The sequence below is a fragment of the Motacilla alba genome, chromosome Z (genome assembly GCF_015832195.1).
Source record: "Motacilla alba alba isolate MOTALB_02 chromosome Z, Motacilla_alba_V1.0_pri, whole genome shotgun sequence".
Classification (NCBI taxonomy): Eukaryota; Metazoa; Chordata; class Aves; order Passeriformes; family Motacillidae; genus Motacilla; species Motacilla alba.
In genome coordinates, this window is record NC_052046.1 from 7,827,823 (window position 1) to 7,839,824 (window position 12,002).

Sequence of the window (12,002 nt, forward strand, 5' to 3'; positions counted from 1 at the left end):
ACAAACCTAACACAGGTAAGAATATTCCCCCTTTTCTAGGTCCTGTTTCTGTAACAAACTCACCGTAACTGCAACGGGGGTTGGTTCCGACGGAGCCATGGAGCTTTGGTACGCTATCCTGCTATGCACAGAAGTCTGGTCATAGGAGGAAGTTGTTACTGGGCTAGTGCTCTGGGATGAGCAGGTCAGACTGGAAGAGCTGATGGCAGAGGTTGTGTAGGTGGAGTCCTGTACTGTATTGGTTATTGGCAAAGAGGTATTCAAAGGATCACTGGAAAAAAAGAATTATTTATCATCTTGGTAAGTATTTCAAATACCTTTATGAAAATTTCAGTTTCTTATATAGCTTCTATAAAGGTAGTCTAGAACTACCTGTAATAGTCAAAAAAATCCACACTACTTATATTAGAAAATCTAAGAATGTAAAAAAAATTATAATATTGCTTTGGTTGTCACTAATCACTGCTTCAAAACATCAGCTGCACTAAGCACCATTCACCTTCCTCGTTCCAGCCCAAACAAGACAAGAATTTACACAGAAGCACTTTTCAGTCATGTTATTTCCACCTTTTCTAAGGATAAATTAATGACCATAATCTTTCTTTTTTAAACAAGCAGAATTGATAAAGTCTGGTATATGATGAATAACGACAATAGGATTCTTTTTACAATGGAATTCTAATGTTACAGAATAAATTATGCAAAGAGCTAAAAAATACTTTAAAACATGCAGGAATGTTTTATCGTCCATTTAGTTTAAATATCTTGTATAAAACTGAAAGTTATGTGGAAGTTCCTTTCTGAATTAACTTCAGGAAGCTTTTTACTGACACCAGTTTTTCAATGAGTAAGGAATTAAAACTGGTTTACTGGTACACTGGTGCTTATCATTGGCTGTTGTAGCATTTCAGTAAGAGCTCCTGCATACAGAAAGCCTAGCTTCTTTTCTCACTTTTTCATCCTGTAGGAGCATCAGATCTGTAACCTGGTGCTCATCTACTAACTAACATACATATATGGTACAAAGGTCAATTCTGCTGGGTCAGATGGAGAAAAAGACGGGTAGTGAGGAACAAACCCCCAAAAAAATTGAAAATTGGGGCAATTTAACATGAGAAAGAAACTCTATAAAGGATAGCTTATTAAAAGGTTATTTATATTCATGTCATTTCCAGCTTCACATCTACTCATCCAGGCAGATTTTGATTATCATTAGAGTAGAAAATTATCATTTAAGATACAGTCCACAGAAAACAAGTCATCATATTTTCTCCTTTCATTACATTGTAATCATGTCGCGATGTTTTTGGCACAAACTTGACCCCCATGAGAACACCTGAGAATGCAGGAGGGCAACTCACACATACTTTACAGATTTTGAATATAAGCTATTGTTGGTCGCCTGGTTGGTATTCTCACTGCTTGAAGTTGATCCAAACTCTGGGAGTGTAGGCTCTGATCCAAACTCAAGAGCTCCAAACTGAACATTTAACCCTGTCATGTCTGCTGATCCAGGCATCTCCACAGCAGAGGCCGGAATCTTAAAGGAAGAAAAGAAACCATAATTCTTTTGCATGCGTCTGTAACTTGAAATTTATCCACTGATTCTGCTCTAATCTGGAGCTGAAGGAGTAAACCATACCATTCCACAATAACAAAAGTACCATCTTTGTACATCCCTCCCCTCTCCACCAATATTCATATTGTGGCTACTAAGTCAATCTAAAAATCCCTCAGCAACAGCCATTTGTCATACAGAGCAACCAGCTAGCTGCTTGCAAAGCTATCACCACAATATTTTGGACCTAGTAACTATCCAGCTTAGTACATCCTGCTTCGTAGATAAGAAATACACCAAGATCTTTGCTCTCTTTCTCCCTAGCAATTTATATAAAACATTTATGCAATCAAATCATAGAATCATTAAGGTTGGACAAGAACATTAAGTCCAACTATTAAAGCCAGCACTACCAAACCATGTCTCTAAGCACCAGGTCTTCACATCTTTCAAACAGTTCCAGGGATGGTAACTCTCACTTACCTTGGCAGCCTGCTCCAGTGATTGACAACCCCCTCAGTGATGACATTTTTCCTAATATCCAATTTAAACCTTCCCTAGTGCAACTTGAGGCTGTTTCCTCTTGTCTTGTCACTTGTTACCTGGGAGAAGAGACCAATCTCCACCTGGTTACACCCTCATTTCTAGAGAGTGATCAGGTTTCCCCTGAGCCTCCTTTCTCCAGGTTGAGCCCCTGTAGCTCCCTGAGCTGCTTCCCAGACCTGTGCTCCAGACCTTCCCCAGCTCTGTTCCCTTCTCTGGACACACTCCAGCCCCTCAACATCTTCCTTGTATGAGGGACCCAAAACTGGACACATGATTTGAGGTGAAGCCTCACCAGTGCCCAGTACAGAGGGACAAGTCACTGCCCTGGTCCTGCTGGCTATGCCACTGCTGACACAAGTTTTTGTGGTTTTTAAGTTTATTAATGACAAGCTATCACTCAATTACCCACCTTGGATGCTGGAGTTATCCTCCTTTTTGGTGGTTTTATCTGTTTCTGCTGGGTTTGATGAACAGTCACTGCCTGGTTATCCATAGAGATAGTGGGGAGCTGTAATATTTTGCTAACAGCTGTAGAGGTGTCTACTGGTGATGGCTCTCGGAGTTTTACCTGGGAGGAGGATGACTCCAGCCCAGGAGGAGGAACAGGAACCACCTGCATTTGTTGCTGTCGCTGTGTCAGCTGGCTCAGAACTGGAGATGGCTCAGGCTGCGATTTAAAGTCTGGCCAGTGTTGGAAAAAAGGAAATATCAAAATTAAAGCACTGAACTCTGCTCTTCACAGTTCTACTCTTTATGCAAGAATCCAGGTGATGCTTAATAGTTATGATTCTACAGCATTTGCAAGTCTTTTCAGACATCACAGTGGTTTCACATGGATCATTAACACTCTAAAAGGACAACAGTTGATATATCTTCTACTTTAAATAAACAGCTGTGGCCAAGCATTATTTAGTTTTTTCCAAAAATGTGAAAACAAACCTATTACACAGTCTCAATATTATCACACACAAGTCCTCAAAAACTGTTACAGATTATTTTTAATCAAACACTTCAAGTTTCACTGTAATTAACTGTGCTGATATAATGAGATTACTTCCAAGGGATAAAGAGTTGTTGCAATTTAGAGGTATTACGAGTTAGGATTCCCTTCTCCTGCAAAGAAGATGATTAAAAAATAGCAAGTCTTCTACCATCTCATAATAGCTGAGAATCAAAGAGATGCTGGACATGAACAGGTTTTTCCCCCAGTCTTCCCTTTCATAGTTTTTGGGTGCTGAAAGCCCCGAGGTGACCTAAAGCACTCATCAACCACCACAGAAACCTCCAGCATTTCCAGTGTGAAGGGGTTTTTATTCAGTTGGTGAAGTCCATTAGAAAGCATTAAAATGTACATAATTTATTTTTTTTAGAATTTCTGCATGTCAAAGATAGTAATTGCTACCAATGGCTGCTTATTTACACATAAACATACACACACATGAGACACAAGAGCTATCTTCCTCACAGTGAGGATACTGTTAGGAACAACACTACAGAAAATTAGGTTTCTGTCATTCTCACTGTTGCTACTAATTTTACTCAATGTATGAAAAATTTATACAATTATAAATATACAAAACAACTAAACCTAATCCTTCACAGCACACTACAGAAAGAACACTGAGATGTGACGCACATTATGAAGAAATTACATAGTACTCATTCAAAATTCGTGTAATGATTAGAAGAGAGAATTCGGGAAAAAATGAAATACAAGTACACAACTTTACACTCATCTAAAAGCAGCATAGGTACAATGAAAATAAGTATTTTCCATTATCTGTTGAAAAACAGTCACCAATGAAGCTCCATGTAAATATTCAAGCACACTAAAACAAAGATGTCACTCCCTGGAAGGCTCAAAAACTTTAAACATACATGTAATGACATTTAGGGATAGGCTTAAGCTCAACAAAACTTAGTTTATTATATACTTGTGATGTTTATTACCAGCAAATAAGCATAACATTTAAAATGTTGCAAGTAATTGGATTACCAGGATTAAATTTTTTTGAAAAAGTCTTTCATTAAAATAATTTTAAACTATCATTGGCATTAAGGAATCTTACTGGCTAATATAAAAAGAAAGAGAGAAGAACCTGTGTCAAAGCACTTACCAAACTGATTGAGGACTGAGGACTGAGTACTAGGTGGTTTTATATCCCAGGATGACGCAGCAACTGTGCTAGTGGTGGCAGAACTGCTATTGGTTTGTTGGGAGGTAAACTGACCCAAACCCGGTGATTTCAATTGGTCCAAGATTTGGGAACCAGTAGAGTTTGCCAGTTTAGAAGATCTGAGCTCTCCAAAGCCAGAACAAAGAACTGCCGACTACCAAAAGACAAAGAAGAAAAGGGGAAGGAGTGGAGTTAATATTTTAACTAATAATTGAACACAATCATAGGGTCAATGCCTACAGCTGTTATTTGTCAGCAACTAAAATCTCTTCAAACCTAGATTACTAACAAATGACCAGTAAAAACTTCCACTACTGTATTTACAATAATACTAACAATAATACTAACACTAAACCTACGTGTCTTAAAATATCATAGATTTACTAATAGTTGGACCGATTTTTAGAGAAGAAACACCTCATCTCACACTCTCAAAACTGACTCAGAAATAGACATGCTTCCACAATAACCAGTTGAATATGTGCTTGGAAATAACACATCCAGTTTCTGGCCTAGAACTCTTAACTATAAACAAATTATTTTATCCTACAGCAATTATTTTATCAGCAAGCAATGAGCACATCTGGTCTCTAATCAAAAATTAGTACAACGACTTCATGTAAATGCAGAAATAACCAACCAGCAAAATGAAAAAAAAAATTTTGGGGTGGGGGGGAGGGGGCTGAAAGGAAAGAATTATATTCTTCATTTTCATTTTTCAACAAATACCAAAACACCTAATGAAATGACCAGCACTGGAAAAGTTGTTTAACCTGAAATATTTACTCATGAACAACATTTAGAAAAAAAATATTTATAAAGCATAAGATTTACCAGACTTTGAGGAGAATAAGAGTTTACAGCACTGGAGCTGCCTGATCCTGATGCCATCTGGGTGCTGTGCTGAGAATTTGTGAATACTAAGGCTTGGCCAAAGGTCTGCTGCTGGGGAGACTCAAATGAGTTGCCTTCTGTCTCTTGGGTAGATGTCACTGGCTTTTGAAGCAGTGTCACCAAATCAATGCTGTAAGACAAAGTGAAACTTGGCTGGAATGAACATAGTGATTAAACTTAGTGACACTGGGGAAGACACTAGCAATACTAAAGCTGCCATCCCAGCAACAGAATTATTACTGATTAGCAGTCTTTTCAAATGTTTTTTGTCTACCATACAAGAAAGAGAGAAGGGAGTTTTTTGCCAGTAAGTGACAAACAAAAAAATCCCACCCCAATTTGAGTGGATGAACTAAAACATTTTTTAACATAATCTGAGGGACATCCACTGGAAGAACAGAACAAAAAACACATGAATATACTACCTTTAAGAAAGAAAGAAATAAAAATTATATACCACGTGACACCACGCCTCATGCAAATCACATCCATATTATATGGAAAATTTTGCTGCAGTACAGCAGAATCAGGACATTTGGAACCATTAGCCTATCTAGTTTTCAGATCTCCTGCTCTCCAACTACCAAAATCTTCATCACTATACTTTAATGGGCTCTCCAGGAACATGAAGCTAATGGAAGCAGCTGATTCCACAACATCACCAGCCAGGCATTTGAAAACAAAGGCAAGCAAAGCAAAGCAGCAACTGACCTATTTTTGGTTCTTGATCTTAACCCTCTATCATCAGTAAAGGCTTGTAGCTGTGATGTTCACCAGGGAATTCACCTTTTTGTCAATGCAAGCTTTCATTTAACACATCTGTCAAAGCACTACATTCTGAACACTTTCTGCATCTACAATGACAGGCTTTCCCATTTTCTGGGCACTAAAGCCACAGCTTCCTTTTCCACAGCAAAAAAAATTTTTCTTCCCAGCTACTTTTCTTCCTGCCTGTAAGTAGTCCTGATGCAGAAGATGTGTTATGCTCACACATTGGTAAGTTTGTCTCCACTTTCACAGTCAAAAATATGTAACTCAGGAACTCAAACAACAATTTGAAAGCAGGGCTTTTTCAATTTTTAGATGAGTTTGACCAATCTCTGACAAAGTTTTTATTCAATATTTTATGTGTGCAAGCTAACATTGCTTAATCAAGGAGAAGGTTTTTAAAGTATAGGGAAAACATGGAAGAAGAGCTTACCTTTGCCCAGGAGTCACATGATTTTCAGCTGGAACAGAAGATGCAGTGAAGACTTTTGTTTCAGAAAGCTGAAAAAGAGATGGGGGAACAATTTCATATGCTCACATTTCCCCCCTGCAACATCTGCAGAAATTCCATTTTGGTCATGCACTTTTAAGATAAAAGTAAAGTAAAACTACCATTACAAACAGCTACTCTGAAGCTCTCCTTAAAAAGACAAAAACATGTAGTCAAACTTCAGTAAAATTTTCTCCATAGAATCAAGTACCTATTTAATTAGAGGGTTGGGTTAGGAAATTTGACCTACTGACAACACGCACCAGCATAGAACTGTATACGAATGTAACAGCTTGGGAAACAGTTTAACTGAAATACGCCAGTAGAAAATAATTAATGTGACAGCCATTCTACCATCAACGTGCAAACAATTTATGACACTACAGAGCAACTCTGACAATCTTATTGCACAAGGCTAACATATTGCACTGCTCCCACTCATTCCATGTATCCTTGCATCTGACATTTCAGGTGCCACCACCAGCAGACGCAGGTAAGTACAGGTAAGTTCAGTGAACCAGCATTCATGGTTCCTTCTTGGCAGCTCTGTTAGGAGAGGCAATAAGGTCTTTAACTGAGTGCTCCGAGAACACGAACTGGGGAGCTGGGAAACTGTAATAAAATGAGAGCCATGCTGACACTCAAGTAACAAGTCAGACCACCCACAGAGGAAAGCTGCGCTGCTTTCACCATGCTGTTACAGTAGAGAGAGATACTCGCACAGGCACCTGGGGAAGCAGAGCTGGTTGGGACTGTGGGGGAAAAGAAGGGGTTGGTTTTTTGCTATGTGGTTGGATTTTTTAATACTTTTTCTCATTTAAAAAGTAGTAGTTGAACAGCTACAACTTCCCAGGGCTAATTTGTTTCTATTGCAGGAGTATTTGCAAACCAGAATAGATCTTAAGCCAGTACAGGTTAGGTTTAGCAAGACAGAGCTATGCATGTACAATGTTTGTATTCTAAATTTACTTTTCACAAAATCATCCTTAATTCCCTTAGTAGCCTTGTCTTTGACTGAAGAATAATTGACCTATTCAAAGAACACCTTAAGAATGTGCCATTTGATACAGCTCTTCAAGGAATAATGCATTTTTAACTGCATACATTTCTAGCAGTTTAAAGGACATCACAGACATGAGCCAATTTCATTTGCCATCCCACAGACAGCTCTACAGAGAGCATGTGTATCCCTGAACATGGACAGCTGATAGGGGTCTCCTATGAAACACTGTTGATTTAAGAACGTCATAGAAGGCCTGACTGAGAGCAAATCACCACTCAGAGGCAGAGTAGAGATATCTCACATACTCTTCCAGCACCCTCTTGCAAGAAGCACATGAGACCATGAAGAAATCAGTCCTAACACAGTTCCTCCCTCCATTTCTTACCCTTTCCTTGCTGCCAACACAATGCACTTTAATCCCTCATTTCTGGATCACTTGTCCTGAGATGAATGCTGACAGCACACAACTCTGTGTACTGACCAAAACAAAGAAAGAACATTCCACTTAAGTACATTTCAGTTAAAAAGGCTGTTCCTCTATTGTTCAGCACTTTCCCCACAATGTGTTCTATTTTAGAGCAATGTGTACTGTACTTTCTGGCGTATTATGATATTCCTGCGTTACATGGCACAAGGAGGTCAGCTAATGGCACAAGCAGCACTCCATGGTCTGCAATCCCTTGGTTAAATATTAAATTCTTTGTAATGTCCACAGTTTCTTACACTCACATAACTGAGGAAAATACTAACCACGGACAAACACTGATGAATCCCAAAAATTCAGCAAATTAAGGAGACTGAGGATGTTTGTGACAATGCAAATGCATGCTTGATGTGTGAGAGTATAAATGCTCTCTATAGATGAACTAGCATGCAAACAGAAGTCTCCACCTACCAGCCCAGTTACATTGAGATTTACACTACAACCTGTGGTAAACTCACTGCCAAAAGGTTCAATCAAGCACTTAATTCAGTACTCTGCAGGGATTATGGCATTCGTCAAAACACATATTTCGTGCTGTGGCAGCTGAAAAGTTTTATTACCAGATGTATTTAGTATTTCTCAGAAGTAGTATTTTGAGCTCCCAATCAAGCCATTATGCTTGCTGCACACTACACTCACAAATGTTTCCTGAGGCTCTGGCATTTTCCCAGAACTGAACGAGTGGTTGTGAGCCATTTGTCGGTGTTGGCCTCACAAGGGTATGTCCTCCATCTGCAGTGAAATGCCCGTGCTTTTCAGCTCCTGTTCCTATGATAAAATCATTCTCCAATCACCAAACAGACAACACACTTGTCAACTAGCTATCGGCTCCTAAAGGAGTACAGGAATGGTGAGGAGAAGAGGAAAATATACTCCAGCATCCTCACAGAAACTCAACAACAACAGAACAGAAATTTAAAAAAAAGCTTGTTACTGTTTGGGCATGATGTAGTGAGGGTAAAGAAATTAAAACAACTTCTCATGCTACTTCCTGGTAAAGAAACCACTTCCAATAAAACACACTCTTTTTTTTTTTCTTTCCTTTTTTTAAAATAATTGTTGCTGTGGTTTCAAATAAAAACTAGCACTACCAACACTTTACAGAAAATGTTTGCCATTACCCACTTTCTAGAATTTGTATTTATTCTATTTCTTTCCTTTGGAATAGTTGCTGTAGTTAAACTTTACTTTCTTTCTAGAGCAAAATCCAGAGCTCTTAATTAAAGTACCTCAATATTTGTCTAGTCCTTCATTGTCAATGCCCTGAATATCCCTTAACAAAGCACAACCTTCTATTTTCACTGCAAGCAGTTTCCATTCTATTTAACAGCACCTTGACAAACCATTATACTTGCTTAACACTCACTGCAAAAGATAAGGACCGGACAGGACTATTAGGTCACAGAGACCTAATTCTTCTTGGGTCAAACAATGTTAAACTTCACTCGCTCATAACTTGTATCTGACTAGAGAACACCACATTTAAACAGAAATACTCTTTAGAAAAACACATGGTCTTTCCCTGCAAACAGTAAATACATCAGCTCCCTTCATTCTTTTAATCAATAGTCATGCCACTAGAACTGTTTGTTATACACTTAAATGCATGGATCCATTTTCCAGACACAGGTTCATACTACACCTCTGCTAGACTGAAACCAGAGTCCATCATATGCTCCTGAAGTAACCCTTTCAGATTCCCTAAACTAAAATCTCCCTTCTCAAGGATCTTGATCAGACATTTTCAGCTATTATACACAATTTTTCATCTGTAAAAGTAATGAGAAATTTGATTTGGTACTTAAGAATCAAGTTCAGGAGCATCCACATAAAGAAACATAACTCAGGAATGACTAAGAGATGGGGAAGAGTGCCAACAGACAAAAATACTACAATAGGAGCTTTTCTAATACAGCATCAGCTCATGCTGAGCTGTTCTTTTTTCATCATCCACTACAATCCTGGAAACTTTTGAGTTGCTGCTTTCCAGACACCAGGCCCTTGTTCTGAAAGTGTGTCTTTATTCCTATAAAACAAATGGATACTTGGCTATATTAAAGTATTTTTCATTGGAAAGTTCAAATCTTGCAGAGGTCCAAATCTTGGTACATGACTGGCTTACTTTCAAATACTATTCCAATATATTGTGTATTTTACAAACATTTTATTAAGCAATTACTTCCCTATCATTGATCGAGGCATTGATGGCATCTGGCCCCAGACTGGGAGGACTGATAGCCTTCCTACAAAAGCCCACATTTAATAAGGGTCCTTCTGTAACAGATTTGCCAAAATTTGCCAGGCAGATTTCAGTAGACTACAATGTTTTGTGACAGAATGCAATTATTTTTCAACAAAAGATATAACATATTTTTCCCTTTTTTTTGTGCATGTTTTGGGCTAATGTATCTGCATCTTGACATTTCATTCACTTTTTCTGAATACTAGCAGACAAATAACTTTCTCCTAGGTTTTAGGGATTTTTCCAGGATCCAAAATTAATAAAAATTACCTATGGGCTAGGGACTTCAAAAATCATTTGCAAATTATTCAGCTCTAGTAACTAATTAAAACAAATTCTATCCGCAGTCAGCATTGCTCAACACCCCTCCCTTATGACAAACGTATTGTGCCAGCATCAAACAGGGTTGAGAATAGCCCACAAATTTCCACCATTCTTAGCCCTTATTCCACCTCTAGCACAGACTGAGGAAACTAAAGACAGGTTTAAAATATGTCAGCTTTTGATGACATTAACTGATACAGAAAACCTAGGAATTTAAGAATTTGTTTCAATTCTCTCAAAAGATACATAATTAGGTAAGGATGGAGTTTCCATATCAGTTACATGAAGCATTCACACATTTCCAGGACAAACATTCCACCTTGCAGGAGAAGGCAAAAGGGATGACTTATTTTCACTCTACTGAAAATAAACTTGAAATAATGGGTTACTTCAAATATTTAGTTTTCGAAAACAACACAAACTCCGAAGAGAATAAATAATCAATTGGCATATCCAGCCAGTTGCACTTACATCTTCATTCCAGTCTTCTGCTGTCCATTCTTCTATTGAGTTCTTCCATGCTCCTGTTATAATAGGGGAAAGAAAGAAAACAGGTACAAGTTAAAGGCACAACACCGTGTTTCAATCCTTCTGCTTTACAAGCAACACTGTTTTCATTATCAGTGAAACACAAAGCAAGGAGATGGAGGTTGGAAACATATTTGGAAACATGGTTGGAAGCTCTAGGAAACTTGTCTGCAGAATTAAAATTTTGGGAGGGAAACACCACCACTCCTGCCCCCGCCTTTCATTTCTGATTTCAGGAATTTCTTAGCCACTATGGTACCGGACTCAATTTACATGAACTCACATCTGCATCCAGTGATTAACCCCAAACACTGGAAGAACTTCCTCCTATGGGTCCAACGGCAGTGAGAGGTTACTCAACCCTCCCACAGGATCCTCTGATTTCAACCACAAATTCATACAGAACAAAACACAACCACCACCAGCTGCTCCAAGACCCACAATCCTACTTTCAACACATTCAATTTCAAGACCCAAGCTATGCCTGTAGAGGCTACTTTCCAACCTGTTAATTCACTCCTCAGAGCAGCACAACTCCAATTCCTTCCCCTGAGAGAGCAATTTACTTTAGAACATAACAATTCTTATGATGGTAGCAGGACAATCTTTAAATTTCCACTGTAGCTAAAAAACACTTCCTGTAAATTGTGGCAGACTGGATTTGGCAAAGTCTGGAGCACAGTGAAGCATGCAGAAATAGGAAAACCACATGAAACCAATCCTATGGACGCAAAAACCCAACCCCTTCTATAGGAAACAGCAGGTACAGACATGCAAGAGCAATAAAGGGACTGAAGGCCTTGACCACCGGCAGCAGCTGGAAGGTTATTCCAACAACAACCCGAGCCTTCATGTAAACTGTGCAACCACGAGCAAAGAAAACACCAGCACCAAAGGTAGTGCCGCCAGCAGCCTGGATCAAGTACAAAGCAAAGAGACTGCTGCTTCAATCATCTCCTTTCATTTAACCTGGAACTGGTCTGAGATA

General features: G+C 38.7%; 1 protein-coding gene across 4 annotated transcripts in view; it reads right to left on the minus strand.

The window, feature by feature from the left end:
- The window catches only part of UBAP2 (ubiquitin associated protein 2), a 97,214-nt gene that overhangs the window by 34,616 nt on the left and 50,596 nt on the right, over window positions 1-12,002 (minus strand). For 2 of the 4 annotated variants that reach the window (XM_038125404.1, XM_038125403.1), the window contains exons 9-15: window positions 10,958-11,010; window positions 6,377-6,444; window positions 5,116-5,305; window positions 4,222-4,435; window positions 2,514-2,785; window positions 1,368-1,540; window positions 64-271 (exon numbers count right to left, since the gene is read on the minus strand). In XM_038125404.1, the coding sequence (XP_037981332.1) occupies window positions 64-271; window positions 1,368-1,540; window positions 2,514-2,785; window positions 4,222-4,435; window positions 5,116-5,305; window positions 6,377-6,444; window positions 10,958-11,010 (1,178 nt within the window). Of the gene's footprint in view, window positions 1-63; window positions 272-1,361; window positions 1,541-2,513; window positions 2,786-4,221; window positions 4,436-5,115; window positions 5,306-6,376; window positions 6,445-10,957; window positions 11,011-12,002 lie in introns of all 4 variants that reach the window. The other 2 variants (XM_038125402.1, XM_038125400.1) reach the window with 1 other exon arrangement.